This window comes from Cetorhinus maximus, chromosome 10 (assembly GCF_964194155.1).
Source record: "Cetorhinus maximus chromosome 10, sCetMax3.hap1.1, whole genome shotgun sequence".
In the NCBI taxonomy this organism is placed as follows: domain Eukaryota; kingdom Metazoa; phylum Chordata; class Chondrichthyes; order Lamniformes; family Cetorhinidae; genus Cetorhinus; species Cetorhinus maximus.
In genome coordinates this window covers 122,428,500-122,450,674 of record NC_135888.1, presented here as the reverse complement: position 1 = coordinate 122,450,674, position 22,175 = coordinate 122,428,500, and the positions used below count along the sequence as shown (strand labels likewise).

At 42.2% G+C, this 22,175-nt stretch overlaps 1 protein-coding gene across 5 annotated transcripts in view; it reads left to right on the top strand.

Moving 5' to 3' along the window:
• The window catches only part of hmgxb3 (HMG box domain containing 3), a 77,034-nt gene that overhangs the window by 18,247 nt on the left and 36,612 nt on the right, over positions 1-22,175 (top strand). For 2 of the 5 annotated variants that reach the window (XM_078551062.1, XM_078551065.1), the window contains exons 5-11: positions 475-561; positions 2,748-2,894; positions 6,857-6,928; positions 7,774-8,147; positions 10,809-10,936; positions 13,427-13,528; positions 19,324-19,449. In XM_078551062.1, the coding sequence (XP_078407188.1) occupies positions 475-561; positions 2,748-2,894; positions 6,857-6,928; positions 7,774-8,147; positions 10,809-10,936; positions 13,427-13,528; positions 19,324-19,449 (1,036 nt within the window). The remainder of the gene's footprint in view (positions 1-474; positions 562-2,747; positions 2,895-6,856; positions 6,929-7,773; positions 8,148-10,808; positions 10,937-13,426; positions 13,529-19,323; positions 19,450-22,175) is intronic. The other 3 variants (XM_078551066.1, XM_078551064.1, XM_078551063.1) reach the window with 3 other exon arrangements.

Sequence of the window (22,175 nt, the reverse complement as noted above, 5' to 3'; positions counted from 1 at the left end):
ATTTAGCAATCAGAATTTTTTGGCACGGCCAGCCTTTGGATTTGAACTATAAGTGATTTTTAAAACTATTTTCACCCTCAATTTCCTAGAACCTGCTAGACTAGAATGTATTTATCTGTACAGAAAATTGAGTCTCATTTTTTTTTAATGTAGTAAATTGGGGCCCAGAGAAGCACATGTGACATGTGTACTGCATACAATTGGTTGTTGCATTTCCCTATAAGGCAACAGTGACTACACTTCAGAAGTACTTAAGTGGTCGTCAAGCACATTGCTACACCAGATTTTAGGGAGGGCGACAATGGGGATTTTAAGGGTTTTTGAGCCAAATTCAGGAAGAAACCTTTTTTTTTACTGACCTACTTGCACAAAAAGCATGAATGTATGATGGAAATTAGTAAAGTATAATTTGAATGATCCCTGTTTATATGTCTTTATAAAGAAGTGATAGCATGAATTAATTTTCTCCATAAGGACTTGGGAGAAAATGTTCCAGCATCGACCACCCAGTTCCTAATGTTACCACTGACGAGCAAGCAATCAACAGCTCCTGCAAAAAAGGTCAGAACTCGAATTATACTATACCTTGGTTAAACTATATTTGAATATAAGTATGTAACAAACTTTGTAAGATCATCCTATTATATTTTCAGCTTTTTAAAGTACAATTTCTCTCTTGGCAGCAGCCTCTGTTAATGCACATTGTACCTTTTATAACCGAAAAACTGTAACACTGTATTTGAATAATCTGCCCTTGCAGTTTGCATGACCTGAAAGTTTGGCAGTTGCCCTATTTGCAGTCGTGTATATTTACTGGAGTAAACATCTTGACATGCTACCAGTGTCACTTAATTGAGATTACCCTCAGACTAGGATATTAGTTTGTTGTATACTTATAGAGAATACATAAATACAACCATAACTAGAAAACTCTAATGGGCTGGTTTTCCTTGGTAAGCTACATATAATTACAGGCCAGCTATTCTGTGCTGGTGTCTATACTTGGTGCAAGTCTCCTTCAATTCCATTTGCCTCATCTCACCCTTTCAGCAAGTCTTTTTATTCCCTTTTCCCATTTGTAATAACCTTGTTTCCTTTTGAAAGTATCTAAGCTATTTGCCTTAATCGCTTCTTGTGGTAGCAAGTTGTAAATTTGAACAAATGTCCATGCAGCGTTTCACTTTCCTCTGCTCCTAGTACCATTAGCATCAGTGCATTCAGCTAAATTTTAACATGAGGTATATAATGTAAACATTGCATTTAAAATCCTTTTTCCAAACCTATACTGGAACCAAAACAAAGCAACTGAACTGAAACCTGCTTGGCATAGCTAGTCTAGGAAATCTCAATCATTTGTTCATCCCTCGTAAAGGTAAAAAATAACTCCTGGTAGCAGATCAGCATAGCTTATAGCTGGATTCAGCGTCCCCTCACTCAAATGCATGTATCTCCTATTTTCTGAAAAAGACTCTGATCTTCAATTTGTGAGATTAAGGAAAAGTATATGCTTTGACCATGATTTTCAGTGTTATAATGTCATTTAAAGGAGACATTTATAATGTAAATTTCAGTGCACTTATTCTTCTTGGACCATGCTTGGTGTGAACAGCTCCGCTTCAGGGGAAGGGCACCAGCTTGTGATTTTTAAAAAAATCATACTTCTGATGAAGGTTATTGGTTAGTTATTAATTTGTCCATTTGCTCCTCAAATACTGACTGACGTGCTGAGCTTTCCAGCATTTTCTGTTTTTCTTTTCTGATTTCTAGCCTCTGGAGTTTTCTTCTCTTTTTAATTTGTTTTCTCTGTATCTGGCTTGAATGGCTCAGTATGATACGGAACATAGTTATTGAGTTGTAAACAGAATCACAGAATGGTTACAGCACAAAAGAAGGCCGTTCAGCCCGTTGTGTCTTTGTTGGCTCTTTTCATTCATGGGATGTGGGTGTTGCAGGCATTTTAAGAGTCTGTGGACTCACATGTAAGCCAGACCAGGACAGCAGATTTCCTTCCCTAAAGGACATTAATGAACCAGATGGGTTTTTACGACAATCAACAATGATTTCATGGTTATCATCAGACTTTTAATTCCAGATTTTTATTGAGTTCAAATTTTACCATCTGCCATGGTGAGATTTGAACCCTGGTACCCAGAGCGTTACCCTGGGTCACTAGAATACCAGTCTAGTGACAATACCACTATGCCACTGCCTCCCCCAATTGATCTGAAAGAGCAATTCACCTAGTGCCACTCACCTACCTCCTCCCTGTAGCCCTGCATATTCTCCCTTTTCAGATAATCTAATTCCCTTTTGAATGCCTTTATCGAGCCTATCGGAAGAAGAAATACTTTTTGGGAAAGTGCTGTGTTTAAGACTGAATCATTCCAGGACAAAGGACTCTTGAAAGTTCAAATGCTTGAATTTCACAGTCCAAGTATATTTTTACATTTTCCCTTCTCATTGTTACCAGAATTGGTTTTGTCACTAGACGTATTTAACTCATTGGTTCAACAAGATGTAGGGAGAAAAACATATTTAAGCAAAGATATATTAATGTGCCAATCCTACACAACAATTTTATTTAAACAAAGCTTATAAGGAGCAGGACTGAGACATCCAGTCACTCTGTGGCACAGCACATTTATGTTTACTCATTGTTTTTGAATTTGGAAATGTCCAAAAAAAGTTTCTGTGAATGTTGTGAAACTAATAATTGTGTTTTTTGAAATCCTTTTTGTTTTGTGCAGTCTATCTTTGCCCAGAAGACAACCTATACACGAAGAGGCCGTGGCAGTTGTCCAAATCCAAACTGTTTATTTACCTATGTCACAAGGCACAAGCCCCCACAGTGTCCAAATTGTGGAAAGTGGCTGGGGGGGAAATGGATTCCAAAGGTAATTTAATAACATATTTGACAATGGTTAAATCTAGTTTTGCTCGCAGCAGAGGCACCAGGAACACCTGGGAGTAAACAAAAGCTGGCTTCAATGAAAATGACCATCTTTGAAACTGGACCTCGGCTGATCTTTTTGTAAACCAGAAACTTCCCTATATATATGATGATCTTAGAATAATTTATTGCTTGGACTAAAGATGAGGTGGTTTTCTAACAAATTTGTTTCCTAGAGCATATACATTTTGTAGCTCCATCATAAATTTCTCTCTAGTTCAGAGCATTCATTCACTTTAGATCAGACTTGTCCAACCTTTTCACATGGGGGGAACCAGGTTTCCATTATTCTCTTACTCAAGGGGCTGATGAGCAAATTTCGAAAGGCAAGGTTTGGCACAACATTAAACATGAATTTCAAAAGAAAAATGTTGAGGTATGAATAGAAACAACTTGTTGAACAAAAATAAAAAGCCATCCTCTGCTATTCAAGCTCTTATTAAATGTCTTTACCAAGGAGGTAGATGCTACCCAGGCCATGGTGACAGACGGGAAAATTCTGTCACTAGAAGGGTTCAGATTTGATAAGGGGGAAGTGTTGAAAAGACTGTCGGCACTTAAAGCTGACAAGGTACTGGGACCGGACTAGATGCATCGAAGGAAGGAAAGGAGAGCAGAAATTGCAAGGGCACTGGCCATATTTTTTCAGGCTTCCCTAGACTCCGGGAAGGTGCCAAAGGACTGGAGAATTTCAAACATTACGCCCTTGTTCAAAAAAGGTTGTAAGGATAAGCCCAGCAATTACAGACTAGTCAGTTTAACTTTAGTGGTTGGCAAGATTCTAGAAACAATTATTCGGGATAGAATTAGGAGTTACATAGAAAAATGTGGGTTGATAAGAAAGAGCCAGCATCAATTTCTAAAGGGGAAATCATGTTTAACTAATTTGCTGGAGTTTTTCGAAGAGGTAACAGAAAAGGTCAATGAGGGTAATGCTATTGACGTGTACATGGACTTTCAAAAGGCATTTGATACAGTGCCACACAACAGACTTGTGAGAAAAGTTATTGCTCATGGAACATAAGGGACAGTAGCAATATGGATACAAAATTGGCTGAAAAATAGGAAGCAGAGAGTAATAAGACCATAGGACATAGGAGCAGAAATTAGGCCATTTGGCTCATCGAGTCTGCTCCGCCATGCAATCATGGCTGATAAGTTTCTCAACCCCATTCTCCCGCCTTCTCCCCGTAACCTTTGATCCCCTTACCAATCAAGAACCTATCTATCTCGGTTTTAAATACACTCAATGACCTGGCCTCCACAGCCCTCTGTGGCAATGAATTCCATAGATTCACCACTCTCTGGCTAAAGAAGTTTCTCCTCATCTCTGTTCTAAAAGGTCTTCCCTTTACTCTGAGGCTGTGCCCTCGGGTCCTAGTCTCTCCTACTAATGGAAACATCTTCCCCCCGATCACTCTATCCAGGCCTTTCAGTATTCTGTAAGTTTCAATCAGATCCCCCCTCATCCTTCTAAACTCCATCGAGTATAGACCCAGAGTCCTCAAACGTTCCTCATATGTTAAGCCTTTCATTTCTGGGATCGTTCTCGTGAACCTCCTCTGGACCCTCTCCAGGGCCAGAACATCCTTCCTGAGATACGGGGCCCAAAATTGCTCACAATATTCTAAATGTGGTCTGACCAGAGCCTTATAAAGCCTCAGCAGCACATCCCTGCTTTTATATTCTAGTCCTCTCGAAATAAATGCCAACATTGCATTTGCCTTCCTAACTACCGCGTCAACCTGCAAGTTAACCTTAAGAGAATCCTGGACTAGGACTCCCAAGTCCCTTTGCACTCCAGATTTCTGAATTCTCTCCCCATTTAGAAAATAGTCTATGCCTCTATTCTTCCTACCAAAGTGCATGACCTCACACTTGCCCACGTTGTATTCCATCTGCCACTTCTTTGCCCATTCTCCTAACCTGTCCAAATCCTTCTGCAGCCTCCCCGCCTCCTCAATACTACCTGTCCCTCCACCTATCTTTGTATCATCTGCAAACTTAGCCAGGATGCCCTCAGTTCCTTCATCTAGATCATTAATGGATAAAGTGATAAGTTGTGGTCCCAACACTGACCCCTGCGGTACTCCACTAGTCACCGGCCGCCATCCTGAGAAGGACCCCCTTATCCCCACTCTCTGCCTCCTGCCAGACAGCCAATCTTCTATCCATGCTAGTACCTTGCCTCTAACACCATGGGCTCTTATCTTATTGAGCAGCTTCCTGTGCGGCACCTTGTCAAAGGCCTTCTGGAAGTCCAAGTAGATAACATCCATTGGCTCTCCTTTGTCTAACCTACTCGTTACCTCCTCAAAGAATTCTAACAGATTTGTCAGACATGACCTCCCCATGGTCAATGGATATTTTTCGGGCTGGAGGAAGGTGTGTAGTGGAGATCCCCAGAAGTCCGTATTGGGACCCTTGCTTTTCTTGATATAAATGATCTAGATCTTGGTGTTCAGGGGACAGTTTCAAAGTTTGTGGATGATATGAAGCTTGGGAGCATTGTAAACTGTGAGGAGGATGTAAAAAGGACATAGACAAGTTGGTGGAGGGGGCATATAGGTGGCAGATGAAGTTCATTGTGGAGAAGTGTGAGGTGGTGCATTTTGGTAGGAAGAACATGGACAGATAATATAAAATAAGGGGTGGAATTTTGAAGAAGGTGCAGGAGCAGAAAGACCTAGGTGTACATGTGCATAGACCATTGAAGGTGGGAGGACAAGTGGAGAGAGCAGTTAAGAAAGCATATAGTGTCGGCTTTATTAATAGGGGCATAGTGTACAAGAGCAAGGAAGTTACGCTGAATTTATATAAGACACTCGTTAGACTTCAGCTGGAGTATTGTGTACAGTTCTGGGTGTTATGTTATAGGAAGGATGTGAACACATTGGAGAGAGTGCAGAAGAGGTTTACAATAATGGTTCCAGGGATGAGAAACTTCAGTTACAAAGATAGATTTGAGCATGAGATGCTCAAAATCATGACGGGGTTGGACAGAGTAGATAGGGAGAAGCTGTTCCCACTCGTAAAAGGATCAAGAACGAGGGGGCACAGATTGAAAGTGATTTGCAACAGAAGCAAATGTAATGTGAGAAAAAACGCTTTCACATAACAGGTGGTTCAGGTCTGGAACGCACTACCTGAAAGTGTGGTGGAGGCAGGTTCAATTGAGACATTCAAGAGCGTATTAGATGATTATTTCAATAGAAAGAATGTGCAGGAGTACGGGGAAAAGGCAGGGCTATGGCACTAGGTCATAATGCTCATTTGCAGAGTCGCTCTCTCTCTCTCACTCACTATCTATCTCTCTGTCTCCTCTTTCCATCTCAAGCACACACACTCTCTTCCTCCCCCTCTCTGACACACACTTTTTCTCACCCTCTCACACAAACATACCCACCAGCAGCCTCTTTGCACCTCCCCCTGCACCCTCCCTGCAGCCTCTTCTCTCTCCTTCGGGCCCAGCAGCCTCTTCTCTCTCCCACTATGGACCCCGCAGTCTCTTGCCTCTCCCTCAGGCCCAGCAGCCTCTTCTCTCTCTCTCCCCACTGAGGGCCCCGCAGTCTCTTCTATTTCACCACTGAGGGCTCCGCAGCTTCTTCTCTCTTTCTCCCCACCGGCCCTGCAGCCTCCTCTTCCTTTGAAAGCTTTCCTTTGAGAAAGAGCTGTGTCTCCTTGTGGGTTCCTTTTTGTGATCGTTAATTGAAGTTGAGAGTTTAACAGTGTTGGGGGGGGTGCCGGATGAGAGAAAGCATACCTCATAAAACATTTTATATGTCTACAATACTAAAAATAGGCTTTGAGATGAAGCTGATGCATTGTTTAAGTAACTTGCATTTCTAAGAAATCCCGTTTTGCATGTGGACTATTAGAATTTTGATTTTGATTTGTTTATAACAGGGCAAGGAATTGCAGGTACTAAATGTACGCGTGGAATGTAACCAAGAGAAGGAAAGCAAGGTATATTGTAAGGTATATTTATCATCCTGTTTCTCATCAAAATGTTTTTTTCCTACCAAAATTGTTTGTGCTAAATGTGATTATTTCAAATTCAGGAATTTGTAACTAGCAACTGAAACTTTTCCAGTTTTCAAAATCCACTCTTTAACACATTAGTGAAGCTGTTTTTATATTGATCATTCACGGCAATGGATGGTTGAGAGATTGAACTATATAAATGTACTGGATTAAAAACGTTTTTTTCATTTAAAGGATTTGGAAACTTTTGAAATTCACTAAATCTCCAAATAGAGGAGGCCTTTCTAATTTTGAGTGCATTTAAAAGGGAAATTCATACCCTTAGAACTGTTTGCTCTTAAATTTAAATAGAATCACGATCAGTTTTAATATCCTTTAGCGTTTTGGTGCCAGAGCGAAGAACAGCTTGAACATTAATTTCTCTTAAAAAAAAAAGCCAAGTAGCTTTTATGTGCCAAGACAATCTGAGGTCTCAAAATTTCCGTTGTAGCTAAATGTGAATTTTGTTCTACTAGGTTAAAGCTAATAAATGTGGTTACAATGACAGGACAGTTTCAGAAAATTGCAATAGCTCGCACTATCTTTTTATTCTGCAATTTGTTAGTAGTTTAGGTCATCATAAGATTATCTGAAGTTCATACAGGAATTAGAGACTGGGCTCATATTTTGGTTTACCACATATTCCAATCTAAGCAATTGAACAGAATTTTTTATTTCCGTACGCTCTATTGCAAAATTTTCTGAAAAATTGTTTGTCAAGCAGAAGTAAACATATGTGTATATTAACGAATAGATTTTACCTCACAAACTCTTAAAGCTTATTTTCTTTAAATGGACAGGAAACAGCAGATGTGTCTTTCGGCACAAAGGACACAGCCCAGTCCAGTTTGGAAAGTTCACAGGCAGTAAATCAGCTTCTAAGTGTAGCTTCAGAAGATCAAAGGGAGGAGGAACAACAACCAATGCAAACTAATTGGCAGCAAACTATACACATTGGGCCCAATGAGCCAACTACAGCGCCCACAGTGCAAACAGAGGAACAGGTCCTTCCGGTACAGCTTTGCAATACAGCATTGACCGGTGAGCATACAGTGGAAGTACAGTCTGAAGGTGCCGTAAAGGAACCAGAGATTCTAAACCACCAAACATCAGAAGCTACTAGCAGCACTATCAGTGGCTCCCATGGAGTTAACTGTACAAAACCAGGATCAAGGTCAGTTTCTTTTTCTCAAATAAATGTAATACTTTTCTGAACTTTGTAGCCAACAGTGGTGGAAAATTACATCAAAATAAGATTGATGCATAGTTTTGAGAGGGTACAATAATTTGCAAAAAAAAATGCATAATGTTAGTTTGAAATGTGAAAGCCTTGTTCTTGTTGTTAAAGGAAGCTACTAGAAGACTTCCAGAAAAACAAACAGAAAGCAAATACCATAACAGGGCATACATTGTACAGTGATGATTCCCTACAAAAAGCATTGAGTGGTGTGGCTTTATGACTTGATATTTAAAGACTGGAGTGAGCTATAACCAGTGAATAATGTCAGTAATGATAAATTAAAGGTAGCTTATGCTTTCATAAACCATAGTCCCTAATTTGTCCATTGTACATTTATAAATGCTAAAACTTGAAAGAATTGTATACATTTTTTGATTTGCTTTCCAGTGATTCGTATTTGTAAATATGTAACATGGTAATGTATAGATTGGAAAGGAAAGTAGTTAAAGATCACTTTGAGCTCTCTTTCTCCTCGCGGCTGATGAGGTGTAAACACAAGCTGGAGTATCAATCTATAATCAACCGTCTGGTTATTGCACTTCACATTTTAATGCACTTATCACATGTGAACCTAGGCAGTAAGCATTGGGAAGGTAGTCAACTGTCAATAAAACACCCCAGAAGAGCACAATCTCCTGTTGATTTGCTGAACACTTCCATACTTGCCAAAATGAGTACCTGGGCAAAGATTAAGAAAGACAATATTTTCATGATCCCAAAACACTGACACCATCGTTAAAATGTTTGATTATCCCACTCTATTTTTATCCTCAGAACTTTGAATGGTGTTTCAAGCCAGGCATTCTTCTGTTCCTTTTTAAAGGAATTGATCAATGCAGCAATAAATGCTTTTGGTGGGAGTCAATTGGTCAGATGATTGGATGCATCTGTCTTTAAAACCATTCTAAACTATTCTAATTTTGCATTCTGGAAAAGAGATTTACAATTCCCTTATGTAAATGGGGTATTAATGTTTGTTGTGATCACTTGGAATAAAACATTTTTATGCGATGAGTGGTTAGGATGTGGAATGCATGGCCAAATAGGGTGGTGGAAAGAGATTCAATAGTAGCTTTCAAAACAGAATGGGATAAGTACTTAGGGAAAAGATTGCAGGGATATGGGGAAAGAGCCAGGCAGTGAGACTAACTTGATTGCTTTTAGAGCTGGCGCATATTCAAGAAGCTGAATGTTCTCCTTGTGGGCATGATTCTATGAAATTGATAATTATTATTGCAAATTATCTTCCAGAGTTACATGTTACAAAGAGGAAATTTTGCAGTGAAAAAGCAATGTATGAACACAAAGTGAAGTAACTGAAACCTCAACTCTGATAGCACAAGATTCTCAGACCTCATCTTGGTCACTTTGTGTAGTGAATAGAGCAATTTTTTTCTCCCCCCCTGCCCACCCTCTACAGACCTGCAGATTTGAACTTTATTCCACCAATCCAAGTCACAGGCTAAACTGCGCCTATTGGAGTTTTCTTTAATCCTCCAAACACCCCACCCTCAACCGCACCAACAATAAAACGGAAAGCCTTAGCCATAGAAAGAAAATTTCAAGGATTATCATCAACATCCACTCTAACGTTTTTTGCTGTACACGGCCCAGTTAAATCTTTTTGTGCAGCTGTGCACGCATGATAGCTTAAAGGGTCCAACTTGTGCACAGCCAGCGTGGGAGTTTTGGGTTGCTGAGCAGCATTGAGGGAACGTTGATTAACATCACCTTCCCCTCTGTGCTCCATGTGCAGTGCTGCTGTGAAATCAGTGGAATTATTGGGCTCATAAGGATTTAATTTATTCTTTGTTTTATTTTAATGCCTTGGTGTAAATTCCTTTCTACCTTATGTCAAAAACAGTTTCATGGCTGCATAACAATAACACGCAGGAATTCATGCAAATGTTAACCAATGCATAAAAAAAACATACAGAAGCAATTAAACTTGTTAGTTTGTCTTAGGGCTGAATTTGACATGCCCCCGGCAGGCGTGTTTCCTGCTGTGGAGGCACGTAAAATGGCTTGGGCACGTATCCCACCACCTTCCTGCCCACCCCCAAGCTCACGGCCACCCGCCATATTAAAAATGACCATTTAAGGGTAATATCGGCTTGTTATCAATCCTATTGACTCTAATATATGCTGTCCACACCATAATACATTTGGTGTGGACAGCAGAGCAGGAGCGGGAAACTTGATTTTTAACCTCAACGGGTTAAAGGGTGGGAAAGAACAGGGGGTCACTCTTCAGAGGCTGTCCTTTGCTGATTGTGGGGCGGCCTCCCTTAGATTGAACGCCCCCCTGCCTTCCTTCCTACCTGCTCCCTCTCTTAAACACACTCTCACTCCCCCACTGCCCCTCTCCCTAACACTCCCTGGCCCAAGACCCCTGGGGTGGAAGACCCACTCAGCCCTTGTTAATGAGCCCCACAGTGCTTTATAGCCACGGGGCTGTTCGGCGTGTTGTTGGTCGGCTTCATGCCGTTTGCACCCCTCCCCTCCCAAATATTATTCAGTCCATAATGTCTGGCGAGCAGCATGAATGGGAATGTATTTTACAAAGCATATGTTTTCTTTCTTTCTCCCCTGCAGTATTTCTAGACAAGGTTTACAAGTGCGACGAAGAAACAGAGCCAGAGGACGAGCAAAATCCGGCTTAATGACTGGTGCTGCTCGGTCACGACCACGTGTTATCCTGCCAGCAGCCCCATCTAATGCAGGTTAGTGTGGTGAAACAAAAATGTTGTTCATATAACACTTTTTTAAGTTGTACTCATTTATTATTTAACAACAACAAGACTTGTATTAGTTCAAGAACTTGTACCTTTAATGTATAAGAATATCCCAAGTTATCAAATAAAATTTGATCCCAAGCCACTTGAGATATTAAGGCAGCTGCCAAAAGTTTGATCAAAGAGTTAGGTTCTAAGGAGAAAAGAGGCAGAAAGATTGAAGGAGGCAATTCCAGAGCTTAGGGCCTTTGTAGCTGAAGGCACAGACATCATTGGGACTAGAATTGAAGGAGCACAGCTGTCCCAGGGGTTGAGGTTGTGGGTGTTCTAGGCTGGAGGGGGTTACAGAAATAGGAAGGGACAAGATGAGAACTTAGAGCGAGGGGGCGGGGCCCACTCACCAACGCGTAAAATGGTACGGGATGACGTTGGGCGGCTCCCAACGTCACCCCACGTCATTTCCATTTTCAGGTCGGCGGGGGCGAGGCTGAATCAGCTGCTCACCCGCTGACCTGTCAACAGCCTATTGAGGCCATTTAAAAAGCACTTAAAATAATTAATGGACCTGCCCGTCCAACCTTAAGGTTGGCTGGCAGGCCAGGAGCCCTGGTGGGCTTAAGAAGAAGCATGAAATCCCATCCACAGACGAGATGAGGTTTCATGAGGGTTTTAAAATATTTAATAAAGGTTTCAGTAAAAGTGATGGACATGTCCCAACTCATGTGACAATGTCACATGGGGGGACATATCAGGGAAATTTTGTTTTTGTCTATTTAACATTTTTAAATTTGGAACCGATTTCCCTGAGGCAGCACTTAGCCTCAGGGAATCCACCCCCGCCCACACAGGGAGTGCATAGTGCTTCCTGGTGGACATCACACTGGGCGGGCCTTAATTGGCCTGACCACGTAAAATGGCAGCGCGCCCCCAATCAGGGGTGCCGATCGGAGGCGCGCCTGCCCACGCCCGCTCCTGCACTTCCCCCCACAATGGGGGGAAAATTCTTCCCTTTAAGTTTGAGGCATTGCTTAACTGAAAGCCAATGTGGGGCAATCAGCACAGGTGTGTTGGGTGAACGGGACTTGGTGCGAGTAAGGACATGGGCAGCAGAGTTTTAGATCACGTCATGTTTTTGGAAGGGGGAAGAAATGAGACTAGCCAGTAATGCGTTTGAATCGTCAAGTTTAGAGATAATAAAGACATTGAAGGTTTCAGCAGCAGATGAGCTGAGGCAGGGGCAGAGTCAGGCAATGTTATGGAGGTGGAGATGTGGAGGTTTTGGTGATGACACAAATGTTGGTCAGCAGCTCATCCCGAGGTCAGCTATGACGTTAAAGTTGCCAACAGTCTGGTTCAGCCTCAGATAGTTTCCAGGGAGTGAGATGAAGTCAGTGGCACTGGAGTGGAGTTTGTCGCAGGAACTGAATACGAAGGCTTCAGTCTTTTTAACATTTAGTTGGAGAAAATTCTGTTCATCGAGTGCTAGATGTCAGGCAAATAGTTGGACAATGTAGAGACAGTGAAGGTCGATTGAGGTGGTGGTGGTGAGGTAGAGATGGGGTCATCACTGTATGTTGGAGCCTGCTGCTGCGTTTTCAGAAGATGTTGCTGAGGCATAGCGTGTATATGAGTAAACGGATTTGACCAAGGCTAGATCCTTGAGGGACACCAGAGCTAATAAAGTAACATTCAAATACCAGCATAAGGAGTCTTATGACACTCAATGTGTTTTTTTAAGAGTCAAATTTTAAATCCGCAACCAAAATAATACATCTTAGTGATAATTGTAAGTGAATTGTCTTCTAGGGAACCTTCCATGTTAAAATGTGTGCAGGGTGTCAAAGTATCCCTCTTTCCCGTTTCACAAAGAGGATGATTATTACTGGGAGAGACAAAGAAGAATAAACCACCCAGATGAAATAAATGAGATAATTCCCTGCAAGAATTTGTGATTTAGGGAGGTGTGGACTACTTTAGATTAATTCACTAACAGTTTGTAGTTTTTTTTTTGTCTGTGAATCTAAAGTGGTAAGTCCCACAACCCTCTGCTCTTTCCCTATAGACTGGCAAATGTTTCCTTGACAAGTGTATATCTAATTCCCTTTTTCAAAATTCAATGTGCTTCCACCAATCTTTTAGACAGTGCATGCTGGACCAAACTATCTGTCTAAAAACAATTTTTCACATCTTCCCCCAGTTTTTTTCCAATTATCTGAGATCTGCGTCCTCTGGTTACTGGCAATCCTGCTAGTGGAAACGGTTACTTCTTATTTACCAGTTTCAAACCTCTCTTCAATCTCCCAATTTCCTTCTGTGCTCAAGAAGGACATTTTCTCTAGTCTCTCCCCTGGTATTGTCATGGTAAATCTCCTCTAAACCCTCTCCAAGGTTTTAATAATTTTCCTAAATTATACCATTCAGAAATTGAAGCACGAGAGGCCCAGTTTACGCTATTCTGATATATTTTGCTTTTTGTAGCTCCACAGTCTGGGGTCACCTATATTCGAGTGGTCACAATGCCCATCAATCAAGCAGACACAATAGACTCCTCTGCATCTTCAACAAACAACAAAGCCACAGGTATTTGAGCAGTTGGTATGAAATATTTAGCATTTTATTTTCCAGTAACTCTCATAAAAACTCTCAGTGCTGCTCCTAGCCCTCCTGCACTCTTCATTGAACCAGGGTTGACCCCCTTGCTTGATGGTAATGGTAGAGTGGGGGATATGCCGGGTCATGAGGTTACAGATTGTGTTCGAGTACAATTCTGCTGCTGGAACAGCACCAGATATACCTAAAAATCAGATGTCAACTTGATGAAGCTATAACACAAGACTACTTGCATGCCAAACAGCATAAGCAGCAAGCAATAGACAGAGCTGAGTGATTCCACAACCAACAGATCAGATCTAACCTCTGCAGTCCTGCCACAGCCAGTCGTGAATGGTGGTGTACAATTAAACAACTCACTGGAGGAGGAGGCGAGTCCACAAATATCCCCACCCTCAATGATGGGGAAACCCAGCACATCAGTGCAAAAGATAAGGTTGAAGCATTTGCAACAATCTTCAATTAGAAATGCAGAATGGTTGATCTATCTCTGCCTCCTCTGGAGGCTCCTAGCATCATAGATGCCAGTCTTCAGCCAATTTGATTCACGCCACATAATATCAAGAAACGGCTGAAGGTACTGGATACTGCAAAGGCTTTGGGCCCTGACAATATTCTGGCAATAGTACTGAAGACTTGTGCTGCAGAACTTGCCACGCCCTGAGCCAAGCTGTTCTAATATAGCTACAGCACTGGCATCTATCTGGCAATGTGGAAAATTGCCCAGGTATGTCCTGTACACAAAAAGCAGGACAAATTCAACCCGACCAATTACCACCCCATCAGCCTACTCTCCTTCATCAGTAAAGTGATAGAAGGGGTCATCAACCATGCTATCAAGCAACATTTACTTAGCAATAACCTTCTCACTGAAGCTCAGTTTGGGTTCTGCCAGGGCCACTCAGCTCCTAACCTGATTACAGCCTTGGTTCAAACATGGACAAAAGAGCTGAACTCCCGAGGTGAGGTGAGAAATGACTGCCCTCGACATCAAGGCCGTATTTGACTGAGTGTAGCATCAAGGAGTCCTAGCAAAACTGGAGTCAATGGGCATCAGGGGAAACTCTCCACTGGTTGGAGTCATACCTAGCACAAAGAAAGATGGTTGTGGTTGTTAGAGGTCAGCCATCTCAGTTCCAGGACATCACTGCAGGATTTCATCAGGATAGTGTCCTAGGCCCAAGCTGGTTCAGCTGCTTCATCAGTGACCTTCCTTCCATCATAAGGTCAGAAGTGGGGATGTTCACTGATGATTGCAAAATGTTCAGCACTATTCACGACGACACAGACACTGAAGCAGTCCATGTTCAAATGCAGCAGGACCTAGACAGTGTCCGGGTTGGGCTGACAAGTGGCACGTAACATTTGCACCATACAAGTGCCAGGCAATGACCATCTCCAACACTGTCGCTGGGTCAAAATCCTGGAACTTCCTCCCTAATATCACTACGGGTTATCTACCTGGACTGCAGTAGTTCAAGAAGGCAGCTCACCACCACCTTCTCAAGGCAATTAGAGGTGGGCCATAAATGTTGGCCTAACCATTGACACCCACATCCCATGAATGAATAAAAAAAAGAATCTAACCACCTCCCCTTAGCATTCATTGGCATTGCCATCACTGAATCCCCACTATCAACATGCTGGGGGTTACCTTTGACCAGAAACTGAACTGGACTATATATAAATGCTGTGGCTGCAAGAGCAGGTCAGATGCTAGGAATCCTGTGGCGAGTAACTCACCACCTGACTCCACAAAGCCTGTCCACCACCTACAAGGCACAATTTAGGAGTGTGATAAAATACTCTCCACTTGCCTAGATGAGTGCAGCTCCAACAACACTCAAGAAGCTTGATACCTTCCAGGACAAAGCAGCCTGCTTGATAGGCACCCCATCCACAAACATGCATTCCCTCCACCACTGATGCACAGTGGCAGCAATGTGTACCATCTACAAGATGCACTGCAGGAACTCGCCAAGGCGGCTCAGACAGCACCTTCCAAACCTACGACCGCTACCATCTAGAAGGGCAAGGGCAGCAGATATATGGGAATGCCACCACCTGGCAGTTCCCCTCCAAGCCACTCACCATCCTGACTTGGAAATATAACACCGTTCCTTCACTGTTGCTGGATCAAAATCCTGGAATTCCCTCCCTAACAGCACTGTGGGTGTACCTACACCACATGGACTCCAGTGGTTCAAGATAACAGCTCACTACCACCTTCTCAAGGGCAATCAGAGGTGGGCAATAAAAAAGTAGCCTGCAATGCCCCATCTGATGTGTTGTTCAGCCTCAGTGAATCCCCTGAACTGAACTGGACCAATGCGGACTCCTGTCCTGACCTGTGATTGGCTGTTGCAACTTTAACTTCAAAGGGCTAAGCCCTCTAACCTCTGAAAAGCATGAACACTTTACTTCTTTAAACTTTTCAGACCTTTATGAATAGCCCCTGACATGGCCCTCGCCTGCCTTCAACTGGCCTGATTCAGACAGTTGCTGCTTGCTGGCCATCCCATGGGAGATTCAAAGGGCAGAATTTTGCCTTTGGCGAGCAGGGGGCGGGGCCCGCTTGCCATTGCGTAAAATGACGTGGGGCGGAACCCCCGACGTTATCCCGCCCCAATTAAATTTTCAGGAAGGCGGGCCCGCAGCAAAATCAGCTGCGGGCCGGCTGACCTGTCAATGGCCAATTGAGGCCATTGCAGGATCATTTAAACAATTAAAGGACCTGCCCGTCCAACGTCCAACCTTAAGGTTGGCGGGCAGGCCAGAAGCCCCGACGGCAAATAGAGAAAACATGAAAGCTCATCCACAGGCGGGATGAGGTTTCATGCAGGGTGTTAAAAATTTTGATAAAGTTAATCAGTAAATTATGAACATGTCCCATCTCATGTGACATTGTCATGTGACATTGTCACATGAGGGGGACACGTTAGGGATTTTTTTTTCTCTATTTTTAATATTGTTCAAAGTGTCAACGATCTCCCTGAGGCTGCTTTTAGCCTCAGGGAGATGTGCGCTCTTTTGTGCGCATGCGCGAAAGAGCGCACTCTCGCTTTTAGGGAATCCCCCCCGCCCACACAGGAAGCGCATAGCACTTCTCACCGGATGTCACGCTGGGCGAGCCTTAATTGACCCGCCCACGTAAAATGGCGGTGCAGCCCTCTTTGCTGGCGGGGATCGGCTCCCTACCCGCTGGAGATTGGGTCGGGCCCACCCACCCGACAGGCAGAAAATTCTGCCCAAAGAGTTTGCAGTGACAGGCTTTTAACAAGGCCTAAACTGGCCTGTTAAGAAGTGCAGGCAAGTTCGGAGGCTCATGATCCCTCCACCCTCACGAATATTGCTGAAGCTGGAAACAGCGGTGGGATGTACAGCCACATGACGTCGGTGCCATCTTTTCCAGCTGCCAGCCTCCACTCCAGCCTAAATCAGGCTGCAAAAATCTGGCCCCTTGTGTCTCAAGGTTGAGTGCTACACATTTTTTTACACGTTACATTGCCTGCTCTGTTCTACTTGTATTCATTGCATTTCTTGTTTTTTAAGCATTAGAACATATTTCCACCCATTAGGTTTGAGACGGCAGGTCAAACTCTGAATGTTTTCATATTACTGGAATCCATTCATCAAATTGTAGTCCCAAAACTCATTTATTGCCATGTATAAATTTTTCTGCGAGGTTACTATTTTGTTTGTTGCTGATTGACACGTAAAATGGGAAGGATGAAAATCTGTATTGTTTAATGCTTAAATTTGCTATAATCTTTGTAAGTGGAACCTAAGTAATTGAACAGGAAGACAAAATAATATCCATTTAAAATTTGGGTAACTTTTGAACTTTTTCCAAGAATTCTTTTGAAGATTATTACATTGTTGGGGTAGTAAAGTGGTAAAGACTAAGTCAGCAGCACATTGTATCATAGGGCTGAGTTTTATGTTGATCGGGTGGACGTGCGCCCAACTTGATCGGGTGTGAAATTGCGCAAGATGACGTCGGGCGAACATCCCGATGTCATCGTGCACTCACGTGATATTTCGCTCAGGCGCACACAAAAGTTGAAAGTGCGCCCGCTGACAAGAGGGCAATTAAGCACGCTAACAGCACAATTGCCTGCTATTTGTCGTCGCCCATCCAACTTTACGGGGCGAATCGGCCAGGCATCCTTTACATTTTTCATGAAACCTTATCCAAGGGCGGGATGAGGTTTCCGTAATAAAATAAAAATCTGTGGACAGCATTTTTATCATCTCTATTTTCAGCTGCCTGATTGTGATGACCGGACTTTTTTTTTTAAACTTTGCTGGAACATTTTCAGGTCTGCAGCTCCATGAGGCAGCTCTCTGTCTTCATGGAGCTTTCTCTCAGCACCCGCTCACACCCGCATTGACATCATCGCCCACCCTCCTCCCATCCCCATCCCGTCAGCGCTGAGCTTTTCAGTGCATGCTTCACTTTGGCTGGCCGTTAATTGGCCAGCCAGCGTGAAACCGCAGTTGGGGGCTGATCACGGTCGGCAGTCCGTTTCCTAGCCGATCCCAGACCTGCCAATCGCACCCACCCACCGAGCTAAACATTCAGGCCATAGAGTATAACATGTGTCATGCTCAGCTGAAACATACAGCCATTGGCTATTACGGACTGTAAGATCATACTTTGTGAAAGTGGCCACAAGACCTGTTAAGGTGGCTGCAACTTTACATGTGACTATAGGCATTCAAACTGTGGACAGTATTCGATTTTGAGGCCAATATTTAGTTAAACGTGGACCTGAACAAGGGTACTTCGCAGCCACCTGCAAAGTTTGAACATCTCATCATTTAAGGCTTAACCAGTGTTTGAGGAATATGGGATCTCTAGACAGTTGATCTCTGATTGCCGTATTAAACCAAGGAGAATATTTGAGCTCAAGTTGAAGCAGAGATGAGAGTGAATGAGCATTGTTAACTGCTATTGTATCGTGGTGGTCTGGACCCCAAAAGTGTTAACCACGCAGAACTGTGACTGAAACTAACTTTCAGGGACTGCAGTTTAAAATATCCTGAACTAAGCAAATCTAGGGGAAAAACACAACAGAACCATCAAAGCCGAAGTCTTCTAATGCAGCCCAAGTACTGTACTTGTTCCAGTTTCCAAGTCCACCTGAGAACCAATCTCCTGGCCATTTGTCTACAAGATACTTTGCAGCTCACGAGTAACCTTTGTTTCTAAAAGACCTTCACTCCAACTAAGAATCAACTCAACTAAGAAGACACCAGGCCTGCGTAGACATAGAAACTGAATTATAAATTCCATTTTTATACTTCATCTGTATGTAATCTTTGTGTGTGATAGTGTGAATGAGATGAGTGATTGAGACGTTGCATTTCAAATATCTGGGGCAAGTACGTAATATTAAATAACCTTCTTTATTTTTAAAATCGCCAAAAGGCCTGCTGCTGAAATTTATTCTAAATTAGGAAAAATCGCTCTGAGGTTAAGGAAATGCACACACCTTACATACAAACATCCTGATCACAGACTGGAAGGGACCACACAAATTCTGTCTATATGCCATAGGATTGGGATGAAAAATTAAATTTAAACCAACTGTCAAGTGCCTCCTACGTGCCAGTTATGCAGAGACCTTGGAGTTTGTTGTCTACATGTTGTGCCATGAAAAATGGTTGTATGCTTGGGAACCATCAAAAGATAACCTTATATAAAAAAAAATCTTACTGACTCTGATAGGAGGATGCTAAAAACTGTTGTTCCTTTTTAGCTAGAGGTTCCTCTGCAAAGAGCTTGATGAGTTCCCCTCCTCCATCAGGTCTGAAACCTAGCACCTTAAAGCAACTGGGGCATTCTGTTTTACACCCGAATTATGAAGATGGAGAAGAGCAGGCAAGTTTGCACATTTGCCTAAATGGGTGATTTTAATTTTTATGATATCAAAGTGACTTGGATAAGCATGTCAGTTAAGGAAATTTATCATTTTAATTAAAAACTCGTGAAAGATTGCTGATTTTAATTCAACTCAATTAAAATGACAGTCGGGATGGAGGTGGAAAGAGTGTGTGGATGTACCGCATTCCTGATGCGATTCCAGTGAATGGCAGTTTTACTTATCAGGAAACTTGTTTGGGAGGGCAGCCTGCCTCAGGAAGGCAGAGCCTACTTCGGTTTCAAATGTTCGGGCAGAATAATGTCTTCAGTGTTACAATGCAATTTTAACTGTCATCCATCCACAATTAGCCATAGTTCACGATGGGCCGTAGGCAGCTCTTTTTGTTCGCTGCAGGTCTGTGTGCCACTGTCTGTTCAGTTTCTGATGTTCACCCATCCAGTCTATCTCTGATCTGGCCTGTTCTTTCCTGATAGAAGGTTTCACCTTCTATTGTCGCCAACGCCAAATTCTCACCCCAATTATTCCAGTAGTCATACTTTCTCAATTTCGACTTCTTCACTCCAGATTTTAACTGCAGAAATCCTAACAAGTCACCAAACCTGGTAGCAGAATAGCTAGAAGACTCTTTGGTAAGCTTTCTTTGTAAGGATTCTTAATGGGTTCAGAAAAGTAGGAATGGTTTTCCGGACTCCACCAGGAATCCTTAGGTGTTTCTGGTCCTGGCATTTCCCACCCCCCCCTCACCACCTCCCATTGCCTACCAACTATATGCTAATGGCAGCATTTTCCTAAGGACCAATTTTCCACTCCCATCCTGAGCTATGACATAATTCCAACTGGCTTCAGAGAGCAGACAGTGTGCCACTATTTAGGTAAGACCCCATGTTAAAGTAGTGTGGGCCTTGCAGGATTCTCCTGTCTTTGACCCTATGCAACCTGAACACAACCCAAGTTAAAATCAGGATATTATCGCAACTATACACTAGGCACATGATTGAAAATGTTACTTCAATTCAAAATGAACACTAGAAGTAATATCTAAGCTAAGGTTTAATACCACACTTAATTAATATTATTTTTAGCTTCTAACTGATTATAGGCCCTTGTTTATCCGTGCCTGTCAGTTCATTGCTGACTTCAAAATAGAGTTTCAACCTGTCGCTTCTTCATCCTTTGGTTTTGCTGGCAGACTGATGCTTCGTGTCCTGCACTGATTTCACTGAGGGTCAAGACCATAAGCTTTTCTGTACTTTGTTTGTACTGTTGAGGGATAATCTATTTCAAAGGCTTTAAAATTAAGTTTAGATTCATAGATTTTTGTTAGGTAAGTGTGTGTGTGGAGGGGTTCTTTTTTATAGTTTACTCTGAAATCAATAAGTTTCATAAGCATTGAATATCAAATCGCACAGAAATTGTACTTAAATGTATATTTAATGGCAATATTTAAAACTGAACCTTGCTGTTTAGCTGAGAGATTCAAACCATGTGACAGTTATGAGCCCCAGTACTTTGGACCTTTACCAATCTAAAGTCACTGCAAACATCAATTTTATCCAATTATCGTAGTCCCTCCACATGACAATCCCCACAATTCTGTATTTCATCATTATCTAACATTAAAGCACAACCCCATATAAGGATAATTTAATTAACCTATTTCTTAATTTTCCTTACTTGACTAGCTTTTTTGTCCATAAACTTCCTTAATTTATTACTTCATCAACATTGGTGACACAAGGAAAACCCATTTTACACAACGAGTGGTTTGGATTTAGAATGCACTGCCTGAGGGTGTGATGGAGGCAGAATCAATCATAGCTTTCAAAATGGTATTGGATAATTATCTGAAGATAGATAATTTGTAGAGCAACAGGGAAGAGGCAGGGGAGTGACACCATCTGAGTAACTCTTACAGAGGGCAGGAATGGACAGGTAAACCAAATGACCTCCTTCTGTGCTATAATCATTCTATGATTCTATTCAGTGTCTCACTCTTTTTGCACATAATTGCTATATAAGTGAAGCTTTCAGGAATCATTTCATACCAGTCAGTGCTCTGTTTTTACAGAGACCCCCAATTAAAAAGTATGATGTATACCCCGATGTTTTCCTTTGCAAAATTGTTCTTCCCACTGTTATCAAATGATTCAATGTCAAGTTTTTATTTTTTAAGTTTTTATTGCTTCATCCTGAAATTATTATTACAGATCATCTCTGATTCAATAGCCCACTGATACTTAATGGAATTAAACTCTCCTGCTTAACAAGCAAAGGCTAAGGATTATCATTACTACAATATAAAGATAAATTAATAATCATCTAGCATTAGTAAACTTCAGAAAAATCTGATGCATGCTTCCCTCACAAGGGTATTAAAGAATTGGAATGAAGGCAGGTAAATGTAACCAAGAGAAATGAAGATCAATCTTGATTTGATTGAGCCTGTTCTGTCATTTTAAGGGGCTATTGCTGTTCCTATGTTCAGAATTAAATTCTTGTCCTGATTATTAGACAGGTGGTGCAGCACTGTGGAGCTGTAAGTCCACCAAAAAAATTTGAATGTTTCATTATCATAGCAGCAATACTGGCAGGTTGCCTAAGAAATTACGAACAGTGAGAACAGCTGACTTAAAATGTGAGACAAGGCACTTTCAATTTGGGGTTCAGCATCCTGCTGCAAGAGCTTAAAGTAACCTGTTTGGAACTTTGCCATGATAAAGGATAGC